The 24462-nt window shown below is 56.8% G+C and overlaps 1 protein-coding gene across 2 annotated transcripts; it reads right to left on the bottom strand.

Moving 5' to 3' along the window:
- Positions 1-1905: 1905 nt before the first annotated feature.
- CCDC102A (coiled-coil domain containing 102A) lies at positions 1906-23060 on the bottom strand. Of its 2 annotated transcripts, none has more exons than XM_060083781.1 (9): positions 22914-23060; positions 14621-15371; positions 12248-12474; positions 10499-10607; positions 7926-8042; positions 7366-7575; positions 5763-5933; positions 4717-4820; positions 1906-2479 (listed from the first exon to the last, which is right to left on the bottom strand). In XM_060083781.1, exons 2-9 carry the CDS (start codon positions 15209-15211, stop codon positions 2350-2352), a joined length of 1659 nt encoding a protein of 552 aa, XP_059939764.1. In that variant the 5' UTR covers positions 15212-15371; positions 22914-23060; the 3' UTR covers positions 1906-2349. The 2 variants fall into 2 exon arrangements, with proteins under 2 accessions (XP_059939764.1, XP_059939765.1); XM_060083782.1 differs by having other exon boundaries at positions 1907-2479; positions 14882-15371.
- Positions 23061-24462: the final 1402 nt, after the last annotated feature.

Genomic DNA, 24462 nt, shown 5'->3' on the forward strand with positions numbered 1-24462 from the left:
TTCCGGAGAGCACCTGCCTCTCAGCCCTGCAGCTGCAGCCACGCAGGAGTGTGAGTCCAGCATGGTCTGAGGTGCTGATTTCTCAAGAGGGGGAAACCCACATTTTTTATGAGAAAACCTCCCATTATTAACATTAGCAATGCATTAAATACAGCTTTTAAAGCATCACGGGAGCCAAAGCTGATGCTCCTGTTGGCAGATGTTGCTCTCATGACCACCGGGACGGAAGGGCTGTGAGCAGGGAGGCAGCGAGAGTTCCAGGCCCAGGGAATCTTCCAGCCCTGAGTCTGCGGCTGTGCTTCCCTCCCAAGGCTTCTGGTCTCCCTTGTACACTGGAGGCGGAAGGCCAGACCCTCTCCTCTCTGATGTTCTCAGGAGTGGCCCCGCCCGCAGACAGGGGTTATAATGGGGCCCTTGCCCCACACTATCTCGCTGGAGGTGCCAGGGAGTCTGGGAGAGCCTGCTGTGCTGGACGCTCTGCTCTGTGTCTGGGAATGGCAGGTCCGCCTGGGGGCCCAGGGCCGGCTCTCAGGGCTGCTGTCAGTGAGTGCCTGGCTCCTGGCTCCTGGGGGTCAAAGGGCAGCACTTTCAGCCTCTTCTAGGGCCCGCTTCCTGTCCAGGAGAGAAAACAGAAAGAACCGCCCCTCCCGCCCCCCCACCCCCCGGCAGGAAATGGTCCTCTTCCCGCAGCGCCTTTTCCCTTTTCTGCTGGCCCTGGCTTGTGAGGAAAGGCCCACGGGGGTGGGTGGCGGTGTGGATCCCGGTGGCTGGGTCTGGCCCACTCCCTCCTCTCCCCCTCAGAGCACAGGAGGGGACCTGGGCCTCTTTGCCATGACAGCAAACCCCACCTCTCCAGCATGGTTAGCTTAGGTTTGGCAACAGGGGACGTGACATGTTCAGTGCCCATATTTATTACCCCCTGCTGGGCTCATGGGCCTGTCTCTCCCCTCCTCTCAGCCCCCAGGGCTTGTGGCATCCACTGGGTCCCAGCACCATGGCCCCAGGGGTCCCTCAGACTGGGCCACAACAAGAGAGAAGTCCTTTAGTGCAGCTGCCCACTCCGGGGCAGGGAGCCCCTCTATCAATTGAATTTTTTTTTTCTATCAATTGAATTTAACTCCTCTTTGGTGCCAGACCCCTGATCCGAGCCCAGCCTCTCCGCATTCACCTCTGAACACAGGGAACTTGCCACGGCCCACGTGCTAGAACAGTTCTGAGAGGGCCTCCTCCTGCAGGAAGCAGGCCCTGGTGCCAAGAATTCATATAAAACTCCCATCAAGGGCAGGTGTCTCAAATGCCACCTCAACTTGTGAAGATTCAAAAATATATGCTATTGTGTTTTTAATAACCTTTTCCACCAGATTTAATATAAATTGGCTGGTTATAGAAGGTTCAGAAATTAAGTATCAAAAATAAAATTACCTATAATTTCACTACCTAGAGCAGGACTAGGGGAATGATAAAAGGAATTATTATTTGTTGTGTTCATACCTACCTCTGGGTAAACACCCACCAGTCAGTTGTCTGAACTTCATCCCTTACGGCAGAACCCAGCTGGCAAAGCCCCCCTCTCCAGGGCATACCTTCAAGTATTTCAATTATTAACTAACCTTTACTGAGCTCCAGATGAACTCACCGAATTCTCCTGATGGCTCTATGAGACATCTAATTTATAGATGGAGAAACTGAGGCTCAGAGAGGGCAATTAAATTCCTCAAGGTTGCACAGCCAGTAAGAGGCAGAGCAGAGATTTGAATTCATCCGGTGCCAGAACTGAAGTCTCCTCCAGGTTTGACATGCGCCGTCCCTTTTCCTTCCCCTCAAAGGAGCTGGATTCCAGACCGTTCAGCAGTTCCAGTGTTCATTCATTCATTCTTTCTCACGTTCATTCATTTATTAAGTCACTCAAGTGACTTAATATCAATATTCCTGAGCTCAGGTTCAGTGCCAGGGGTAGGCTGATCCTGTCTGTCCCCCACCCTGCGTGCCCACAACTGCCACACTCTCAGGACTCCAGCCCGAGAACCTGAACTCCATTTATTACAAAAGACTGGGTTTATCACATTGTACTAAGAACAGCCCCAGCCCCAGCCCAACCCCAAGGATCCCAGGCATATATATATATATAATATATATATATAAAAAACATAGGCCATGGCTTCCCTTTCACGGAGTGTAGGTAAGGTGGGACCACCGATGCCCACTGTGGGAGAGAAGGAAGTCATCTGTGGCAGGGACCGTGGTCTGCTCCCAGAGGGAGCACAGGTAGCTGCATCAGTTCAAGTGGCTGGTCAGCCTGGGCACCCGGGGGCCCGGGCTGCTGGCCAGTCCTGCCCAGCCCTGGGAACTCTAGGCCACCTGGATCTGCAGGTCCTCATCCTCGTCCAGGTCGCTGGCTCCGTCCCCCGCCTCCTCGGCGCCAAAGCGAGCACTGCGGATCTTTCCAAAGAGGGGGGCGTTCTGCTGCTGCCTTCGGAGCCTGTGGGGTGGGGTGACAGGCGGGTCAAGGATGAGCCTGATCAGCTGGTGCTGACAGCAGCTAAGCCGCCCCTAGCGCTTCTCTGCTGCCAGGCACCAGACTGGGCCTTTAACAAACATTACCTCACCTCACTTCATCCTCCCAGAAGCCCCTGAAATGAGGGAAGTGCTTCTGTCACCCCCATTTTACAGACAAGGAAACTGAGGCACAAAGCAGTTGAGTAATTTGCCCGAAGTCCCACAGACAGCAGTGAGAGGTGTTGGGCTCTGAACTGGATGGCTGGCTCTGGAGTGGGCCAGGGGCTCAGAGAGGTGAAGCAGCAGGCTCAAGGTCATGCTGCTGGGATTCAAACCCAAGCTAGGCTCCAAAGCCCACAGGGAGAGAGTTTGGGGGTGTGGGTTCTGAGTCCCCTACATCCTTAATGTCAGTGAGAAAGCACTCCACCCTAGTTCTTCCCCACATTAAAATTCCTAAGGCCAAAATTTACGAGGCAAACTTCCCTCTAAGAAGAGCTGGTGGAGGAAATGCCCATCCCCCCTTTCCCCTGGCTCCCCTGCACCCCACCCCCAGTGGAGTAGCTGCCCAGGCTGCATCTTCCTGGAAGGCATGAATTATTAACACGGCAGGGAGGGGCACAGGCGGGGGCCTCCATTACTGCACTGTGATTTAGTGAGCTGTCCCCGGAACATTAAAGCACAAAAAGTTGGGAAATCAAATGAGGCGGCGGTCCCGGGCAGCCCCGCCCTTCCTGATGGAAGCACTTGAGAGGCTGGGCAGAGCCTGCCTGCTCGTTCTGGGAGTTTATGGCTCCCAGAGAATGTGGCCAAGACTGCGGGAGAGCCCTGAGGCTAGGCGGCCTTTGGAGGGGTGTGTGCTGGGTGGGGCCGGTGGGGGGGTGGCAGGGCAGAGCTGGCCAGACACTGAGCCTGACTTGGACTCATGCCTGGGTCCCGGAACAACACTTTACAGGCAGCATCCCAGGCAGCTGGGGAAACTGAGCCTCGGCTGGCCAGGTCACACAGCTGACAGGTCTGGCTCCATAGCTTGTACTCTAAGCCACAGAAACTCAGCACACATAGTACATGCTCTGTAAATGAGGGCTCAGGCGGCAGACGGCGGGGTGGGGGGTGATCTGGCCTGACCACCTACTAGCTGTGTAGCCGTGGGAGGACTTACCCTCTCGTGCCTTAGTTTCCTTGCCTGCCAGCCCCCTAGGAAAAAAATCTCTCCCTTTCCTTCTCTCATAGGAGCATGATTCTTATAGCACAATATCTGACCCAAATACAAAAGCTCCACTACTATTTAGCATTTATTATGTGCCAGGTACTTTTATAAGCATAGATCAGCTCATTTAACTCCCACAACCAAGAGGCAATAAAAACTGTTATCAGCCCTCATTTTACAGATGAGCAAACTCTGACCAAGAGAGGTCAAGTAAGTGGCCCAAAATGACACGGCTACTGAGTGCAGAGCCAGAATTCCCAACCACCCAGGCAGCCTGCTGCAGAGCCCGGGCTCTGTCTATTCCATGAAATAAGAGGATGTAGGTAAGGGCCTGCCCCAGGCCTGGCACAGGAAGAGTCAGTCTCAGGTGGGGGCTCCTGAAATGGGGAGGGGCTTGGACTAGGTATTATCTGTCATCTCATGTCTCTGAGGGGAGTCGGGGGAGAGAGCCATTCACAGGGTGTTGTGATGGAGAGGGAGGCAGCGGAGGGATGCAGAGTGTGCTGGGGGGGGTCCCCCAGACCTTCTGGTCCTCCTTCACTGAGGCTGACGGGTCCTGTCTACAGATGAGGGGGTCGGGGCTGCCATCAAGGCCGGGGCTCCTCCGTGGTTCCCTGCCCTCCAGTCCTTCAGGATCACCCCAGCCTGCTCGTTCTTCTTATCAAAGACTCCCCAGACCCACTGGCCCTCTCTGCTGCCCCACGCTGGGCCTGACCTCTTTGGCCGCCCCTCCTGTCCTCTGGACACACGACACAATTCCAAGGCTCCCAGCTGGTCTTACTTCCTGCACTCCCTTCCCTGGTTTCCTGGCCCTGGCCCTTCCTGCCTGGAGGGGACAGGATTCTGGCCCCAGGATGTCCACATCTCTTCCTTCTCTGTCTTCCCCACTAGCCTCACTCAGGGCTCCAACCCTGACCCCTGACCCTTGGCTTCCCTCGGCTGGAAGCGCCTCTGCCCTGTTTCTGAGCCCCAGCCAGGAGTCCTCCCCCGGAGGGGCTGCACGCTGGGCCCACCTGGACTGCACGTGCTCCAGCTGCACTTGCAGGTTCTCGCTTTGCTCCGTCTGCTCGTCCAGTGACCGCTGCAGCTTACGTGCCTGGTTGTGGGCCTCGTCCAACTGGGGGGTGAGCAGGGCCAAGAGCACGGGAGTCACCTTGGGCTGCGCCAGCCTGCCCCGCCATCTGCTTAGGACCAGCCACTCCTGCTGTTCCTCTGTGGGAATGACCTTCCCCAAGAGCAATTCCTGTCGCTCCTTTGAGGCCCACCTCCTCCAGGGAAACATCCCTTTCGCTTCTCTTCTTTCCTGTTGCCCCTCCCCTCCAAATCTACCCATCCTCTAACGCCCCAAGCTACTGATCCACCCATCAACACACCTACCCTATGAAACTGTCCATCTGATCATTCATCCATGGAAATATCCACCTGCTCATGGAGATACCCACCTACCCACTCACCGTTCATTAATCTCTTCAGACACCCATTCACCCTACCCTTGTGTCCTTCCATCCTTCTGTCCTTCTTTCCCTCTCCATGCATTCTTCCACCCACTGACCCAGTCAGCTGTCTGTCCATCTTTTCACTATCCACTCAGTCATCCATCTTTCCATATATCCATCCATCATCCATCCATCCACCCATCTATCTACCTATCCATCCATCCATCCAACCAATCACCCATCAGACATCTGTTGTTACATCTCATCCATCTATCCTCTCTCCCTCTCCCATCCATCTGTCCACCTATTCCCTCATCCATCTGTTCATCCATCCATGGAGTTATCCTTCTGTCCTTCTATTTAACCAACTCCATATCCACCCACTCATCCATCCATTAATCTAGTCAACCACTTATCCACCTTGTCTGTCCATTTGTCTTCCCATCCTCCTACCCACACACCATCTGTCACCCACCCACCTGCTCTATCCTGGGTCCCTCTGGAGAGTCAGCCTTGTGCTAGGGGACCCAGCATGGTCCGACATGGGAGGGCCCTGCAGCCCCACTCCCACCTCCCCCAGCTGAGGTCTGCAGGCTGTGCTTTGGGCCCTAGCAGGCGCTCACCTCGTCCTCAGCCTGGGCCAGCTCCTTCTTGAGCTCCTCCACCCGCAGCCGCAGCTTCTTCACCTCTGCCTCGTGCTGTTCCACCCGCCGGTTGGCGTGTGCCAGCTCCGCCACCTTCTCCTGGAATTGCTTCTTCAGCTTGCTGTGCACATGCTTCAGGTCTGCCAGCTCCTGCAGGGGAGCAGAGATTGGGGGAGGGCTCGTGCGAGGGAGTTCCATGAGGTCAGGCAGTTCTAGGGGTGCCAGCGTCTCTCTTGCCCAGAATCTCTCCATCTGCTGTCTAAAATACCAGTACTAGAGCTGGCTGAGCAGCTGGAGGCTAGAGGTGCCGTCTAGTGAGGTGAGAAGGCATGCGGGGCAATGAGGGAAGAGGGGGGTGGAACTGGTGGCTCCATTCTGGACACGTAACTCTGGGGCGCCTGCGGGAGATGACATGGAGGTGTCCAGCAGCCTACTTGAGCTGAGTCATGTGTTCTGGGGAGGGGTGAAGTCGGGACTCTTTGGTGTGTAAATGGCATTAAAGCCCTGGGTCTGGAGATGAGCTAAGCTGGGGAGTGGTGTCGGAAGAAAAGAGATCAGAAGCCAGAGTGGCTGGGAAGGGGATGAGCAGCCAGGAGAGGAGCTGCCCACCCCTGAGCTCTGTGATTTCTCTGAGCCTCAGTTTTCACATCCACGAAATGGGGACGGGCGGTACCTAAAGGTCTCTTGAATCCATCCTCTTTGTTCCATCTCCACCCAACCTGAGCCTGGTCCTGGCCTCCATCATTTCCCGCTGCCCCAGGAAATGGCGACAGACTCCCCACCGGCTTGCCTTCCTATCTGCCTTCCACACAGCAGCCAGTGAGCACTGAGAACCACAACCTGCTTGCACCTACCTCTTACTCTTCAAAGGTGGCCCTGAGCTCCTGCCTCACCTATCATGTCCTTCTTGCCCACTGCCCTCCAGCCACACCGGCCACCCTGCTCCTCCAAAGCTCCATGTCCCTGTCACCATGGGACGTTCATTCACAGTACTTCCGAATTCTCTCCCAGAATCAGTTCACTACCGGTCAACACCTGCTTTCGCTTGAGACCTGGGCTCAAACGTCACTGCCTCAGGGAAGTCTCCCCATGACCCGGGCCTAAGCCAGGCCCCCTGGTATTCCCTCTTCCCTCTTCCTGCCCAGCCACGGAGTTGTGTGACCAGCCTGAGTGTGTGAGGGAGAGAAAAACACCTGCATCCCCCTGAGCCACCGGCTCCACGAGGGGAGGCCACGTCCCTCCTGTCCGTTCACTGCTGTGTCCCCAGCACCTAGAACAAGGCTCACACACGGTGCTCAGTAAACACTTGTTGGGTTAATAAAAGGGCTGTTGAGAGGATTAAGTGAAATCATGGACAAAAAGCACCGGCACAGGGCCTGGCCCACAGTGGTGCCCCATAAATGCAGCTGCTATGATATCACTTAGCCTGGCCCACGGTGGGCGCCCAGCAGGAGCCGCGGCTGGGCGATTATGACCTCTGTCCGTAGTTGTTACTTCAACGGTCCCCGGCCCCCTGCGGGTTGGAGCTGGACACCCAGAAGGCACTCTGCCTCAGCCCTGGCCGCGCCACCCACTGCCCCACCTTGTTCTTCTCGAAGAGCGAGGCCTGGCTGGCCCGCAGGTCGCAGTCCAGCGCGCTGGCTGTCTGCCGCCGCCGCCGGGCCAGCGCCTCCTCCAGGTCCCCGACCTGTGCCCGCAGCTTCTTGTTCTCACGCTCTAGGCCCAGCTTCTCTGTCTCCAGCCGCTCACGGCGACCCCACTCGGCTGCGTTCTCCGCCTGCAGCCGCTCCATCTGCAACAGGGCAGGACAGGGGGAGGGGTCCACAGGGAGGGGGCACAGAAGGCCAGAGTTGGAGGCTCCCCCTCCCCACCTCCTCCTGCAGCCGTTTTTTTGGCTCCAGGAAGCAGGTCCAGCTGCAGTGGCTATAATTAACCGGGGCTTATTTCACGGTGTGCAGGATGTGAGGGCGCTTCTAGTCTCTGTGTGGGAGAGAGGCCCAACCCCTGCAGACTCGAGCACCCTCGGGGTGTGGCTGGTTCCCCCTTAGTGTACAGGCCTGGTTCCTGCCCTCTTCTACGTGAATGACTGATGGTGGCAGGACCCCTGGTCCCCTGAGCCCCAGGCGCTCCCAGTGGCCTCACCTCGCCCCTCAGCTCCGCCATCTTCCTGTCCATGCTGGAGCGTGCACCCAGCTCGTCCTCCAGGTCTTCGGACATGCGGCCCAGCTCGTCCTGGTGGGCCTCCTTCAGGATGCTGAGCTGCATGATACAGCACAGCCTGGTTAGGTGAGGACCACCAGCCCTGCTGGGTGGGCACTGGTGCATAAGGGCTTAGCAAGGGGCCTGAGGTGGTACCAAATGGGCCACCGGGTATCTAGAACAGACCCCAAATTTGACCACTTCTGCCTCTTCTGACATCTCTCACTTCCTACCTCATTACCATCTAGCCTCCCAGTGTCCACTCTTGCCCCCCACCTCCCCAGTCAACCCATTTTCCACAACAATAGCCCAGGAGGAGCTTTAAAAAAAGATAAACCCAGGGGAATTCCCTAGCGGTCCAGCCCATTAGGACTCGGTGCTTCCACTGCAGGGGGCTCCGATTCAATCCCCAGTTGGGGAACTAAGATCCTGCAAGCTATGCAGCGTGGCCAAAAAATAAATAAAAATAAAAAAGATAAACCCAATCATATCTCCATTCCCAGGTTCCTTAAGATAAAAACTGACGGATTTCCCTGGTGGCGCAGTGGTTAAGAATCTGCCTGCCAATGCAGGGGACATCGGTTCGAGCCCTGGTCCGAGAAGATCCCACATGCCGCAACTACTGAACCCACGTGCCACAACTAATGAGCCTGAGCTCTAGAGCACGCCAGCCACAACTACTGAGCCCGTGTGCCACAACTACTGAAGCCCGTGCACCTAGAGACCGTGTTCTGCAACAAGAGAAACCACCACAATGAGAAGCCCGCGCGCTGCAACGAGGAGTAGCCCCCGCTCACCACAATTAGAGAGAGCCCGTGTGCAGCAACGAAAACCCAATGCAGTCAAAATTAAAAAAAAAAAAAAAAAAAAGATAAAAACTGACCCCTCCCTATGGTCCCGTAAAGCCCTGCACGATTGGACCCGTCTCCCCTTGACCGCATCTCCCACCTCTCTCCCTTGAGCTCTCTGTGCTCTGGGCACCTCGGCCTCCTCCCTAGTCCTCAAATACACAAGTTCCTGTCCATTGCAGGCTTCACACATGTGGTTCCCTCTGCCTGGTGCCCCCGTTCCGAGGTATCTTGAAGGGCTGACTTTTCTCATTCTCAGGTCCTGGCCTAAATGCTCCCTCCTCAGGGAGGCCTCTCCTGTCCTCCCTGCCTAGAAGGGGTACTTCTCCACCCCCCCGTCGCCCCAAGAATGTGAGCTCGGGAGGACAGACAGCGTGTCTGTCTGCCCACCTTCTATCCCTGTATGGCCTGGGCCCAGGGCAATGAACACTGGCTGAACGCACCCAGTGGATCTGAACCCAGGTCTGCCTGTGGGTGTGGGGTTGGTCACATGAGAATCGCCTGGGGTGCTTTTAAAATAGTGCAGATTCACTGTTGTACAACAGGGAAAGCTGCCAGATGAATGATCTTTGCAATGGCATGGATGAGCCTTAAATATGGAATGTTGAGGGAAGAAAGCCTGATACAAATGAGAATATTTGTAATTATGTATCTGTAAATCTGCACAGTTGTCTTACTTTTCTTCAAAAGACTACACAATTTGAAAAGATTAAAAAGACAGATTCTTGGACCCAACCCCCAAAGATGCTGACTCAGGAGGATGAGGGTGACGTCTGGGAAGCTCTATTTTAGGAGATTCCTTAAAGAGATTCTACTTAAAGACCGGTTTTCCAGGACAGTTTCAGGCTCTGAGGTCTGTGAACCTCCCGTCTTCTGGAAAAGTAGGGATCCAGCCCAGCTTTCCGTGGGTGGCTGCGCCCCCTGGTGGCCATCAGGGCCTGCACAGGAAGCAGTAAGGGAAACCCAGCCTGACCCCTGCCTGCCCTGAGTCCCCAGAATGCAGTGGTGGAATCCCCTCTCTGCCAGTTGGAGCTTCAATTTCCTCATTTGTAAGATGGGGACATCAGGACCCAGATTTCTTGACTGCTGTGAGGATCCAGCGAGATTTCGCACCCACTATGTGCCCAGTGAATGTCCAGACTCCTCCCCTTCGTCTTGGTCTACAAGGCCTATGGGATTTAGCTCCCCTTGCAATCTCAGCTCCCACTTACTATCCTCCAGCCACACTGGCCTCTAGTTCCTGAACACACTAGGCTTGTTCTGGCCTCAGGACCTTTGCATTTGCTGTACCTTCTGCCAGGAACTTTGCCTTTATCTCCTCTCAAGGGTGGCTTCTTCTAATCACTTTAGCTCTTGCCTCAAATGTCACCCTCTTAGAGAAGTCTTTCTATGACCCACCACCTCATTTCTCTGATTGTGTTTTGACTCTTTCATAGCTTCTGAATTTATCTACCTGCTTACTGTTGGTCTCCCTCACCACGGCCCCGCCTAAGGTGAGCCCCTGAAGGTAAGGACATTGCCTGCCTCAGTACTCAGAACACTGCATGGCACATGGCTGGTGCTTGACAGTGAATGAATGAATTCCCTTCTTTCTTCCATTCCCTCTGCTGAAATTCGACAGTGCAGCACTGCTTCCCCCAAGAAGCCCCTGTGGTCTCCAGGACTCACTTGCTTGAGCATCTCCTGCTTGGTCTTGCTCAGCTCCTCATACTTGATCTTCCACTGGCTGAGCTCCCCCTCCAGCTTCTCAATGTTCCTGCTCAGTGCCATTTTATCCCTGGGGAGGGGAGAGGGAGGGATAAATGGGGGTGAGTCCACTGGGGCCCTCCGCTGAGTCCTCCTATGTAGTCTGCACCTGTCAATCCCATGTCCAAAGTGCTTGCCTCTGCATTCAAGGCCCTGGCACCCCACTCTGCGGCAGGCACCCTGGTTTTGCATTTCTTCTGGAGCTCCACCCTCTGCACAGCTACAGGTGCCCAGCTCCCAGTGTGGAGTGACCAGGGCTCCAGGGCACTGGGCCCTGGGCTCATCTGCCAAATGAGACCCCCATTTCTTCCTATCTGTTTTATGTAGGCTTGGTTTGAACACACAGCTTTGCAGTTGGAAAAGCTGGAAAACACTGTCCAGTGACTCTCTGAAGGACAGGTCCCCTCTTGTCATCATCACTGGGTGGCAGTCCCATGTGTTCTCGTGACCCCCACCCTGCACTCTGTCCTAAACATGAAGGAGGCGCTGTGGGTAACAAGCATGGTATCAGGCCCCAGCACACAGTGCTTTACGACCAACCCCACACCGTGCTGGTCTCCCATTCTGAAAGTCTAGTATTTCTTTACATTTCAGTTTGTACAATAGGTTGACTTTTGTTTTGCTTAAAAAGAAATGTATTGTCTCATAGTTCTGGAGGCTCCAAGTCTAAGACCAAGGTGTTGGCAGGGTTGGCTCCATGTGAGGGGTGTGAGAGGAAATCTGTTCTATGCCTCTCCCCTGGCTTCTGGTGGTTTGCTGGCAATTTCTGGTGTTCCTTCGTTTACAGAAGCGTCACCCTGATCTCTGCCTCTATCTTCACAAGGGCATTATGTTGATTTTTAAAAGACTTCTGTGTGTAGTTAAGTTAAACTATCTTTGTATTTAATTTCTGGACAGAAAAGAGGGTGTTACAAAATATTCATCATAATCAGGCTTGTGCCCCGATCAAGGTAACTGGTGACCTCCACGTCCTAAATCCACTGGTCAGTGCTCAGTCCTCTCCCTACTTGACTAGCTGATCACTCCCTCCTCCAGGACAGTTTCTCCTGCTTTCTCTGCCCCCCACTGGCTCCCTTCTCCTGTCTCCTTTGCTGCTTCCCTCTTCTTCTAAACTTGGTCGGCTTCAGGGCCCCATCCTCCGGCCACCTCCCTATCCACTCTCACCCCAGCTCACGGCTTTCAGTATCATCTATTTGCCAATGACTCTTGCATTTTTACCTCCAGCCCAGACCCGTCTCACAAACTCCAGATTCATTCATGTCCCCAACTGCCTCCGTGCCATCTCAAACTCAACACATCCAAAGCCAAATTCCCAGCTGCAACCCCCCAATCTCCCTATCCCTTCTTCCCTGCTTTTATTTTTGCCCACGGCTCTCTCCCCCCATGAAGGCAGGGCTTTCTGGTCTTACTGATGGCTGTATCCTCACTGCTGAGCAGAGCCTGACCCCAATGCCCAACACGTATTATTTGAATTAATAATAATAATTAAAAAAAACTCTCACTGTGTCCTTGGGCAGAGTACCACTGTTCTCAAGTCCCAAGACTGAAACAGTACCATTCCGCTCCAGTGAATCTCACCTTCTGAGACACGGATTTTCATTCTGTGATTCTGAGGACGCCCTGGAGTGGCCCGGCCCGGCCCCCGGCCCCTGCCTGCCTCCCGGGACTTACTCTCGCTCCTTGAGCAGCACCTTCTGGGACTCATCCAGCCGTAGCCGCAGGGCAGTCAACTTGGAGGCGTCCTCCTCGATGGTGGCGGTGTCCTCCCAGGGCAGTCGGCTACGCTCCTGGCGGCCCGAGCTGCCCCGTGAGGCCCCCGCCCCTATGCTGCGTGTCTCCCAGCAGCCCTCGGGCTCCTCTGGTCTGCTCCTCAGCAGGCCCTCCACCAGCTCCAGCTCCTGTGGGGTCCAAGGCGGAGGCTGGGTCAGTGGTCGCTGAGTCCTCACCCTCTTGGCCTTCATTGTGGCCTCTCCTAGGCCCAGGGTCTGGCATCAGCTTGGTGGGTAACCTTGGGCAAGTCACACAGTCCTTCTGGACCCCCGTTTCCTCTTCTGCTGCCTGCTTCTCCACCCCTGGGGAGGGAGGGACACACCCTCTCCCTGCACTGCCTAGAAGTGCACAGAGTCAGCCACTAAGGTTCCCTGAATCCTGGAAGAGTCCCCAGAATAGGTGGTAAGCTCCCTGTCAGTGGAAGTATGCAAACATTTGGTGGGATACTGGTGTGAATGTATGTAGGAGCAGGGATTCCTACAACGAATAAGGACTAGATTCCCTCAAAAGGAATTCCCACTCGAAGATCCAGTTTTTCAGGTGCAAACACCTGAAACATGATAAGTGAAGTGGTAAAAGATGCATAGGAAGGTGGGTGACCTCTGTGAGCAGAACCAGCTCCCAGATAGGAAGCAGTGAGGGATTATTAACTCTGAGGCCTCTTCCTCCCTGCCAGGCTCCCCTTCCCCTCTGCCCTTGTCTGCCCCCCGGCCTGCCTCTGACTATAGACTCAAGATGCCCATGGCCTCTGTTACAGCCTGGCTTTTCCTACAGCCTTTCCAGATGAGTCTGGGCCAGCCCCTTCCCTGACTGGCCCTTGGTTTCCCTATCTAGACTGGGACAGTGGCCCTGAGGCCTCCATGAGGAGTGAGATTCTACTCCTCTTGTATCTCAGACTGTCTGGGTGGGGGCCTCTGATGCCACCTGGTCCAAAGCTCTAATTCACAAATGAGGAAACAGGGAGGGAAGAAGGGACTTGCTGTGGGTCACAGAGGACAGGGCTGGGCTGGAGAGCAAACTCAGACTGCAACTCCAGAGCTCCCACCGCTGGTACCTGCCACCCCGTCACTGTGACTCATAACCAGAAGGAGAACAGGAATAGTGCCGTGAGGCTGGTTGGTATACAGGGGCTCTCATTCCCTGCCCCGAAGTAAAGCAATGAACTCCAACTGCAAACACCACGCAGGCCTGGGGAGGAGGGGCTTCAGCCACCAGGAGGCAGCAGTGACCACTCTGGCCCACAGGCAGGAGAGGAGCCGGGGCAGCCAAGAATCTTAGCTAGAGGAGCTGGCCTGCCTGGGGAGGGAGCTGGGAGCAACCTGAGGCTGGACTCTGTCCCTAGATGGCCTTCTGGTGACAGGCCTGCTGGTTCAGGGGAGGCTGCCCTCCACACACATCATTAGTATTCCAGAGGTACTGATTATTATCACCATGGGCTCTGGAGTTCGCCTGGGGGCAACTCCCAGTGAGTCTAGTCACCAGCTGGGAGCCATTGGTACTTAACCTCTCAACGCCTCAGTGTTCTCGTCTGTAAAGGAAATACTTCCTGGGGTTGCTCGGAGAATTAAGCAGACAATGCACGTGCAGAGCCTAGCGCCCTGTGGAGGTGCCCATCGAACCATGGATGCCATTTCCCAAACTCACCAGGCACTCTCAGCCTCTAGGTTTTTGCACAGAATTTCCATCACCTGGAATGCATTCCTGCACTTTTCACAGCCAATTCCTCCGCATCCTCCTAGTCTCAGCTTAAATGGACTGCTTCCAGAAAAGCTTCTGTGCAGCCCCTCCTCAAACCCTGGATCTGGGACCTCCTCTGTGCTCCCACTGCCCTGATGAACCCCCCACCCCTCAGCTTTGATTGACCCCTCTTATAAATGCTTCCCCCTTCCCCTAAATTCAAATTGAACGAATGAATGGATTCAGCTCTGCTACTAATGGATGTCTTCCAGGTAAGTGCTTAGAACGTGCTCCTGCTCAGAGAGGATGATTTCTTGGTTCTGTTGATTACTCAGGTGTGGGAGTGGAGGGACCACCAGAACCGGGGACTCTCTGCCCTGCGGGCGGTCTCTGGAAGGGAGGTAACCTGGGGCCCTGCAGTGCAGAGCCCGACCCCCTGAAGGAGTCAAACCTCCCTGAGGGCCCGACCCGGGCCCGGCCCTTACTACCCCTCTTTCTGAGCCAGGCGGCCACCTCTTCTGCCCGAATCAGCCCCTCCCACTTTTAAACTCCAGCGCGAAGGCCCCGCCCAGCAGCCCCGCCCCCCCCGCCGCGCACCTGGCTGCCCTGGGGTCTCTCCGACCCGACGTCGCGCACTGGCTCCTGCTCCCTCTCTGGCTCTGTCTCGGGACCGTCAGGCGTCCTGTCCATGACCCCCCGGGCGCCCCGCAGCCGCGCCAGCTCGCGGCCCCGCGCCTCGCACTCGCCCTGCGCCTCCTGGCGCTCGCGCCGCGCGCCCGCCAGCTCCTTGGTGAGCGCGTCGAGACGCTGGCGCAGCTGGCGCACCTCCTCGCGCGCGCGGTTGCGCTCGGCGCGCACCTTGCTCCACTTCTCGCGCCAGTTGGCCGTGCAGTCCGACCACCAGCGCATGGTCTTCTCCATCTGCGCCGCCCGCGCGCGCGCCTCCTCCAACTCCCGCAGCCGCAGCTCCTCACGGCTCTCCCAGTCCCCGTCGGCCAGCAGCGCGGGCGCCGGCGGCAGCGGCAGAGCCGGAGGCGGCCCGGGCGAGGGCGTGCCGCTCGGCGGCGTGGGCGGCAGCGAGTCGGCCGGCCCCATGCGCTCGGGCGACGGGCTGCCCAAGATGGTCAGGAGGCTGCCTTTGGACAGCTGCGGGGACTCGGCCAGCCGGGGGCTCGGCCCGTGGCTCATGGTGTGGCCGCGGGGGCGGGCAGGCTCTCGGGCCCTGGGCTGGAACTCCCAGACTCAGAGGCGGCGCGGGGCGCGCGCGGCGGACGCGATACCACTGTGCATGATGGCCACTGCTACCCGCTGCTCTCCCGGCCACGGGGCGGGGGACGTCTCCTCCAACCTGTGGGAGAACACAACCATTATTAGGAGGTGGCTACCATCCGTCCATATCCTTAAGCTCAGCCGTGGGAAGGTAGTAACCGGCAGAGGGAACAGCATGGGCAAAGATGGGAGGAGTGAAAATGGTCACCTCCAGAAGCCCCAGTGAGGCTGGAATGGTGCGCAAGGGCCTGCAACCGCTTCCTCACTGGCCTCCAGACTCCCCCCCTTGAGTCCCTTCACCCTGCAGCAGCCGCAGCTGATCTGAAACCTTGATCTGCTGTCCCTGACCTTCAGGTCCCATCTCACACAGTGAATGGCTTATACTATTCTCTCTCCACCCGGAATGCTGCATGCTCCCATGCTGGCCCTGCCGCCAGGAGTCCCCTCCCAGCCTCTTCCTGCACTGGGCTAACGCTTCTCATCCTTAAAACTTATCTGAGATATCACCTTCTTCAAGAAGTTTTCCCGGACCCCCTCAGGCCAGGTGGTCAGCCCCAGCCCATGTCTCCACTAGCCAATCCCACTGTACCACTTATCTGTGTCCCTGTGTGCTCCCCATCCTGACCCCAGACTGTGAGTTTGCTGAGGGCAGGGGCTGGCTCCTGGTCTTTGTCCCAGCACTGATGACAATGACAGTGACATTTATGGAGGCCCAGGCACCATGGCTATGTGATCTATCCTCTCAACAGACGTGGGGGAAATTATAGACATTTACTGAAGAGGAAAGGGAGGCTCAGCAAAGTTAAGCCCTGGAGTTAATCCAGATACAGCATCCAGAAGTCCAAACGCAAACACTGGAACAGATTTGGTGAATACCTGCACGCACTGATGGTACGACAGAAATAAGCCGGTGTCTAGATGGTGGTGGTGCGGTGTGGTGAGGTGCCCCCCATGCCTGCTGCTGAGCTCTGCTGTTCACGGGCCACGTCCCCTTTAAAATAAGTGAGACACATGCCCCTCTCTATCCCCAACCTGCCACACTCTCCCTCCATGTGGCTCTGTGCTGACCCCTAGGAGCAGCCCCTCGGGGCATCTCGTACTTCCTTCCCCATTCAGCTGGGCCTGTCCCACAGATCCTCACCCCAGCCCCTAAGGCCCTGCCCTGATTGCCATCTCTTCCTTTTTTCAGGGACCCATCAGGGCACTGCTGGTGGGGCTCTCAGCAATCCGGAACAGTGTCCCAACACTGGCCAACGCTCTGTGTCCCCTCTTCACCCTCCTCTGGCCTCTAAGCCCCTCACTCCTGGCAAGTGATCTAATGTCAGAGCTTGCAGTGAAAAGAGAAGCTGTCAGGCTGGCACTCCCTCCCTGTCCTGCCCCAAGCCCCACGGCCCCCTCCTCTCTGCCGCTAAGAGGACAGAGGGGCTCTCCCTCCTTGGGTCAAAGGTCCCCCCACATCCAGCTTCTCCCACCCCTGCCAATGATCCCTCTCCAGGGGGCCTCCCCACCTGCTAAAGTCTCTCCTGGCACTTTCACCTCACTTCTCTGTCTCCTCCCTTTCAAGGCCCATCCAGAGGGGTCCACACTTGCTGTCTCCACCCTGTCCATCTCCCTCTCTCTCTCTCGTCAGGCCTTGCCAGGCTGGCTTCCAGCTCCCCTGCCCTACCCACTGGGCACGTCCTAGCCCTCACGGGTGTGCCCTCTCTAGCTCTGGGCACCTTCCATCCCTCCTGTCTTGCATCTCTCTCTTCCAGGATGTTCTCCGGGTTTTCCTCCTCTTCTCCAGCTGTTCCCCATCACCTTCCCTGGAGTGCTGGTGTCATCCAGTCCTTGCCCCCTTCTCCTCTCTGGCTGCTCCTGCCTGAGCCATCTTGCCATGTCCTCAATAACCCTGAATCTCTCTCTCCACCCTGGGCTGCCCTCCAGAACCGCCCAAACCACCAGCACGTCCCTCAGACAACTCAGACTCAGCTTGGTCGGACGGGATTCACCATCTCCACTCTCCCCACTCCTGGATCCTCCTTCTGGATGTCCCCTCTGGGAGAAGAGCATTTCCTTACTCCTTCGTGCTGTGGGGAACATCCTGGAATCTTCTTTCTCCCCACCTCCAAGTCATGTCAGTCTGTCTGCCACACATCACGTGGATCTATCCACCTTCCTCCTCAGCCACTAACCTGTCAAGGCCACCACCATCATCTCCCACCTGGGAGACTGCAGCCACCGACCTCCCTGCCCCATCCCCCTGCCCCCTTTTGCCTTCTTCAAATCCATTCTCAAGAGCAGCAGCCAGAGTGAGTTTTTAAAAACGCAAACCTGGGACTTCTCTGCTGGTGCACTGGTTAAGAATCCGCTGCCAATGCAGGGGACACGGGTCCGAGCCCTGGTCTGGGAGGATCCCACATGCCGCGGAGCAACTAAGCCCGTGTGCCACGACTACTGAGCCTCTGCTCTAGAGCCCATGAGCCACAACTACTGAGCCCACGTGCCGCAACTACTGAAGCCTGCGTGCCTAGAGCCCGTGCTCCGCGACAAGAGAAGCCACCGTAATGAGAAGCCTGTGCAGCAACGAAGACCCAACGCAGCCAAAAATAAATACATAAATACATAAATTTATATTAAAAAAAATAAAAACACAAACCTGATCATGCCAGTGGCCACAACCTTTGTCATTACCAATAGCTGTGACCTCTCTCAAGAGTCAGTTCCAAGCTCACTCCCTCTAGGGCTCCAACACCAAAAATTCTTCCGTCTCCAAAGGAGCTACAGCCTACCGATCGCCCCGCCTGTTCGCCGTCCCCACTGCCCACCCTGCCCCTTCTCTCCTTGCTATGGGCCCTGGTCGCAACCTCGTTCCCACAAACGCCCGAGTGCCCCAGCTGTCTCGCCTGTTCTTGTCTCTCAGGCAACGCCAGCCCTGGTCGCCTCCACCGCTCTGCCTGCTCCTGCCCTCACCCGTATCACCAGGCGTCGCAGGTTTTACACCACTGTGTGGACCAGGGTCAGTTTCAGTTCATGACCATCAGTGTCACGGTTCCTCAGCGTTGATCAGTGATCCTACTACATTTCTCTAGTGCATTTGCTGTTTGTTTACCATCTGCCTTCACCAGGCACCAGCTCTAGGCCCAGCTCTGTCGCCAACCTCACGTAAACCACTGCCCCATACTGGGCCTCAGTTTCTCTGCCTGTAGAACTGGGGTGAGGGGTGAGGGAGGCCAGCGCTTCTAGATCAAGGAGTCTTTCAGATTCACCTGGACACTTGCTTAGAATGCAGTTCCTGGGCCTCACCCCCCAGAGAATCATGTTCAGTATGTGGGGGGCTGGGAATTTGCATTTTAATCACCCACGTTTGGGACATACGAGTAACTGGTGATGCCTTGTCACCACCCATAGTTCCAGACACACAAATATGCATGTATCAACCCCAGTAACACCTGCACAGACAAAGGTATGTACACAGACACAGCCATACAGACCTAGGTTCCAGGTCCCTGTACACCCCTGACTCCCCAAGGGATCCCTCGAAGGCTGAGTGCCCACTGTGACTCACTCTCTCCAACTGTGCAGTGAGGTAGCTGGCCTAGATTCCATGTGCATTCACAGACATGTGCACACCCAGACACACATCTGCAGACACACAAGCAATCCCATACATGTAAATATAGATACAGAGACACGGGCAGACACATACACACTCAGAGATGGCCCCATATGCACACACAACTATATGTAGACACAGAGAGACGCTCACTTGTAGATACAGAGTTACAGACACACCTGAAGACATATACATGCCCACAAAGATGGATACATGCAAAGATACATATTCATCCCTAAGACAAGCATATACACACGAACACATACACGGACACTCACACTCCTCCTCGCCCCATTTTCCTGGCCCAGCTCCACATGGAGAAGCTCTTGGAAAAGAAAAACAATGTGAGAGCCTACGGGGGAGGGGAAGGAGTCAGGAAATCCGAGTGCCAGCCCCGCAGGCAGCCCAGGCAGCCCCACCAGAGCTGTGCTGGGAACGGGGGAGGGGGGGTGGTGAGGAGGGGGTGCTCAGGGCCGGGCCCCTGTCTGCTGGGTCCATCCTGCAGCCCCTAAACTGAGAGGGTGGCGGGGGGGGGCACTGCCACATCCTCTCTGACACTCTGGAAGCTGCCAGGCCTGGCATGGGGCTTGGCAGGGAGGGGTGGCCCACTCCTTCCAGGAATCCCAAGCCTGTCACGCAGGGGCAGGGCAGGCGCCACCCCGGCCCCTAATGGCTTCCAGGCGCCCACACTAAAGGCAGGGGTGGGCTCCAGACTCAGCTCCTGTTCCCCTCCCCAGGAGCCTGGCCCGGTCCCTCCCGGGGGCTGGTGGCGGGGAGCAGTGGGGACAGAGGGACTCTGAACAGCCCTCCCGCCTTCCCTCCTGCAGGCCCAGGGTCCCCTGAAGGGTGTGTGTGCGCGCACATGTAAAGGCATGGGGGTGGGAGCCCAAGGTCGGTTTTCCGGAGAAGCCTACCCCCCAGCACACCAGAAGCCCTGCACACACACTCAAGGGCAGCTAGACTCTGCCCAGCAACGCCTCCCCTCACCCCTACCCCCACCCCACTCACATAGCACAGCCTTGGGGACACGGACGGACGGACACACACACACACACACCCCCCAAGCCCTGGTGGACGGACACACACACACACACACACACACACACACACACACACCCCAAGCCCTGGTAACGTACACATTCACCAAGAGTTGATGCCACACAGAGGTTCAGCTTGCAGTTGTAGAGACAGGCTCCAGCTGCCCTACCCGGCCTGCCCTTCCCCACCAGGCTCGGCGCCTTCTTCCCCAGGGGTGTGCAGATATGTGTGGGGTGGCCTCCTGATTCCTGCAGGGTGTCACCACCTCCCAAGGATTAGGTGGAGGAGGGACCAGCCTCCACAGGCCCAGAGAGCCTTTCCCACCCACCCTCCCCTCTCTTGCCTCCCACCAGCCAGACGGGTCTATTCCTGCTTGAATCCTCAGGGTTTCTGCTCAGGCTGTTCCCCCACTTGGGATGCCCCCCTCAGCCTCTGAAACCCCACACACACTCAGTTCCACCACCTCCAGGAAACGCCTTGGCCTCCCCAGCCTCACTCTCTGCCAGGGAGCAGAACCCCATAACCTTCCACAGCCAGACCTGGCCAGCTGCCCTCTCTTTTTTTGCAGTCCAGGCTTCCCCCAACCCAGGTAGGACACTTGTGCCACCCAGAGCCACTAGGACAGGCCCTGCATACAAGATTTGCTCCAAGTTGGCTGGTGGGGTGGAGAGCAGAAGGCTGAACCATGACTTCACACCCCCTGAGCTGGGCAGTGGGGCCACGTGGGACTCAGAGCCCCTGAACCCCATCCCTGCAGCCATCCTCACTGCTCCAGGCAGCGGCTGGCCACTCATAGGACAGAAACCATAGTGTTTTGATCTGATATTTGCCTCAGGCTAGGCCCTCACCAGCCCTGTCTACACAAAGTGACCAGTGGTTCCTGCTGCTCATGGACCCGTTTGGAATGTTTGTTTCTCCTTTCTTTCTCCAGCAGCAAACTCCTACGCATCCTTTAAGACCTACTTTGGGATACCTCTCCTCTGGGTAGCCTTCCCTGACCTTGTACACAGAGTATGTTAGTGCTCCCAAAGCAATAGCACCTCCCTGTTCTTCAGCAATTGCCACACTGTGAAGTCCACAAGGGCATCTTGGTCTCGCTGGCTGTCAGTACAGGGCCCAGATGCTGCATAAATGCTTCCCAGGTTGATGGATGGAAAATGAACAGTTAAGGGTTGTCTATAACCTGGGAGGGTTGAGCCATCCTAAGGATCAGGAGTCACTCTGTGGCCAGGCTCTGAGCCAGGTAGGTGTCAGAGTCTGTCTGAGGCCAAGGTCACAGTGAGAGGTCATCTCATGGCCAGGTCAAGGATCAGGCATCTTACCTGAGGAAGCTTGACTCTCAGGGGGACAGCTTTGTGTTTCGTCCTTAGCATGTTTAGATGACTCATATCTAGTGAGAAGAGTAAGCAATGCTGAGGCCTAGATGGGGCCCAGTTTAGGGGATTGGGGCCGGTGCGCCTGGTGGCCCTACTCTTCCCTCCAGCTCAGAAACCCTCTATGTTTTCCCAGAACCTTTCAGGTGGGGCTCTAGGGCTGGCGTGTGGCCACAGGCCTGGCTGTGGGCAGGCAGCAGAGCCCGGCAGGAAACCACAAAGGACGGCCTGATTGGATAAGTGCAGGGTCCAAGGCTGGTCAGCCCACAAACTGTGGGCGTCTGTCCCTCTGACCTGCTGCCCACGCTCCAGTCACTGGACCTCCAGGAGAGGACTGAGGAGGGAGGAAGGTAAGCTGAGCCTGAAGGTTGAACCGGAGCCCGAGGGGGTAGCCACCCCTGGCCTGTTCCCAGGTACCCCCATCTCATATCGAGGAGCCACAGATATCCTAAATCACCGATCAGAACTCCCTTCTTTATAAATGGGCCAACTGAGACCCAGAGGTACAGCTACTGGTCCATATCCACATAGAGGACCAGCAGCAAAGTAGGGCTGGGGGTGGGGCGCTAGAATGCTGGGACGGGATGCCTCCCCTCCTGGGTCGTGATCACCTGAGGGGCAAGATGCCACTGGGACCACCTACACAATGGGGTCCTCAGTCATCAGGCCAAGTGGCCAAGCATAGCTGGGAGAGGATGGGAGCCCTTCATGGGGGCAGACCCCTGCCCCGGGCCTCTGAGCAACTCCTTGAACTATTCACTCTTGTACAGCAGACTTCCCACGAAGTCTCATCTCTGCCTCTGTTATGCTGTGTGCTATCTGCAAGTCCGTGCCCTCTCTGAGGCTGTTTCCTTACTTGTAGGATGGGGAGAGGCACTAACAAGATACCTAAAAGCTTTGTCCAACAAGTGGGGAAAATCTGCGCCAATACGAACTAATCCAAGCTCCACAACAGCCCTACATAACCGACACTTAAGACAGAAAAACTGAAGCCCCGGATGGGGAATGGGCTTGCCGGACACCAGTCGTTCGTACAATCAGAACGGTGGGGCAACCGAGGCCCACTCCCTTCTCCTCGCACTGAGCCGTCGTTCCACCTGCCCCAACTACTTCCAGAAATTCCCCTTCTGCCCTCCCACGACCGCGAGCCGCCTTAAACCTCTCTTCCTTGCCCCCTCCCCAGCCTCCCAGCCCGCCGCTCCGGTGAGGGTCTCCCGGCCCCTCGAGACACGGTCCCGCCCACCCCACCACGCGGTCCCTCATTGGCAGCCGCCGCAGGCCTGGGGCAGTGGCGCCGCGCCCCGATTGGCCCGTGCCGCCCGTCCATCCCGCACTCGCCATGGTGACGACGTTGGGTCCCCCGGGAGAGTTCCAAATTCCGCCCCCGCCCGCTGGCGCCCCCCTCCCGTCCGGCCCCGGCCCACTGCATTCCGAGGGCGGCCCTGCCTTACCCCCAACTCCCGCAGCCCCTTCACTCCCGAGGCCCGGGCCCCAGGAGGTGGGGGAACCCGGGGAGGGGGCTAGGAAGTTCTGCTCCGAGTCTGGGGGTTGCTGCGGATGCGAGAGTCCCAGCTGCTCTCCTCTACTCCAACACGCCCCCAACTTAACCCCTTACCTCCCGCAGAAGGTTCGCGGCCTGGAGGGACTTCCCGGGATGCCGTGGCTTTCGGTCTCCTGCATTGGCGGCCCCGCTCACCTCGGCCGGGGACCCGTGGGCTCCGGACGTCCGACCCGCCGCGGATGGGCGGAGCGGGCACGGGGCTTGCTGCGGCCGCCGCCGGGAGGGCCGAGGGAGGGCCGCGGAGTCTCCTCCTCCCTCCCGGGGGGAGGGGAGGGAGAGGAGTCGGCGGGGCGGGGGCGGGGGCGGTGGGGCCCCGGCGGGTTGCGGACTGGCTCTGACCCTGGCCGTCCTAATTGGTGGGGTGGGGGACCCAAACCTAACTTTGGGGCGAGGGGCGCGGGCCGAGCCGGCGGGATCAGCACAGAGCGTGCCGGACCCCGACATAGGCCCCACCCCAGCATGGGGGCCGAGAGTTGGGGGGAAGGAAGGCATGGTCTGGGGGCGTCCGCGGGGCTCGGCTTTCCCGCCTCAGGTTTCTCCTTGCGCCAGTGACATACTAGGCGCCCAGCAGCAGAAGTGGGCACCGGCTGTCCCGGGCTCAGCACGTGGAGCGTGTTTACCAAGTGTTCACTTTTGTTACCTGCATTCTTCCCAGTGCCAGCTCTGCCACCGAGTGGACATGGAGCAGCAAGTCCCTGCCCCTCATCGGGCCTCAGATTCCCCTTTGTACAACAGAAGGGTTGGCCAAAGTAACCTTGCGCGTGTTGAGAAGTGTGATGGGGCACTTGGCCCGCCGGGCGGAAGTTTTCTCTGATGTGCCAGGGTACTTCCTGCGAAGGGTAGGGCCGCAGCTGACCGGGCGGGCCCGGGCAATTACCTTCTGGGGCCCTTGCGTGCGCCCTGCCACTTTGGGACTTCCTCCCTTGGGAGTGGGTGTCTTCGGTTTTGGCGAGAAGGGGAGGCGGGCGCCTGGCGGCCCTGTTCTTACCACATCCTGTCCGCTGGAAGGCCGCTGAGGTGAATCCGTCTAAAAAGGACCAGAGAGGTAGTGGAGAAAACCTTGATGTATTGGGACTTTACATGGGAAAAGAAACTAAAAATGAAGAAGATAAATTAGTTTGAACGGATAATTAACAATAGAGACATATCTCTTTTTATTGCCCTTCACAAGATGTTTTGTTTTAACAAATTGAAGGTTTGTGGCAACCCTGTCTAGAGCGAGTCTATTGGCACCAAGGGCATGTGCTTACTTCGTGTCTCTGTGTCACCGTTTGATAACCCTCAAAATATTTCAGACCTTCCACCAGCAAAAAGGTTATGACTTGCTGAAAGCTCAGATGATGGTTAGCATTTTTTAGCAATAAAAAATTTTAAGTTAAAAAGTTTTTTTAGACATAATGCTATTGAACACTTACTAGACTACAGTATAATGTAAACATAACTTTTACATGCACTGGGAAACCAAAAAATTCGTGTGACTCGATTTATTGCAATATTTGATTTAGTGTGGTGGCTTGGAACCGAACCTGAAATATCTCCAAGGTATGCCTGTATTTAGATTATGGTTGCAATCATGCATGCATTAGAATGAACAAAGTATTGG

The sequence above is a fragment of the Mesoplodon densirostris genome, chromosome 19 (genome assembly GCF_025265405.1).
Source record: "Mesoplodon densirostris isolate mMesDen1 chromosome 19, mMesDen1 primary haplotype, whole genome shotgun sequence".
Taxonomy (NCBI): domain Eukaryota; kingdom Metazoa; phylum Chordata; class Mammalia; order Artiodactyla; family Ziphiidae; genus Mesoplodon; species Mesoplodon densirostris.

Bases quoted from the DNA above. Each gene is read 5' to 3' on its own strand.
- CCDC102A (XM_060083781.1), bottom strand. From the start codon at position 15,211: ATGAGCCACGGGCCGAGCCCCCGGCTGGCCGAGTCCCCGCAGCTGTCC. The intron at 10,608-12,247 runs GTAAGTCCCGGG...TCCCCTCCCCAG, and splicing joins GTGCTGCTCAAGGAGCGAGA to GGATAAAATGGCACTGAGCA. The intron at 4,821-5,762 runs GTGAGCGCCTGC...CTCACCCCCCAG, and splicing joins TGGCCCAGGCTGAGGACGAG to TTGGACGAGGCCCACAACCA.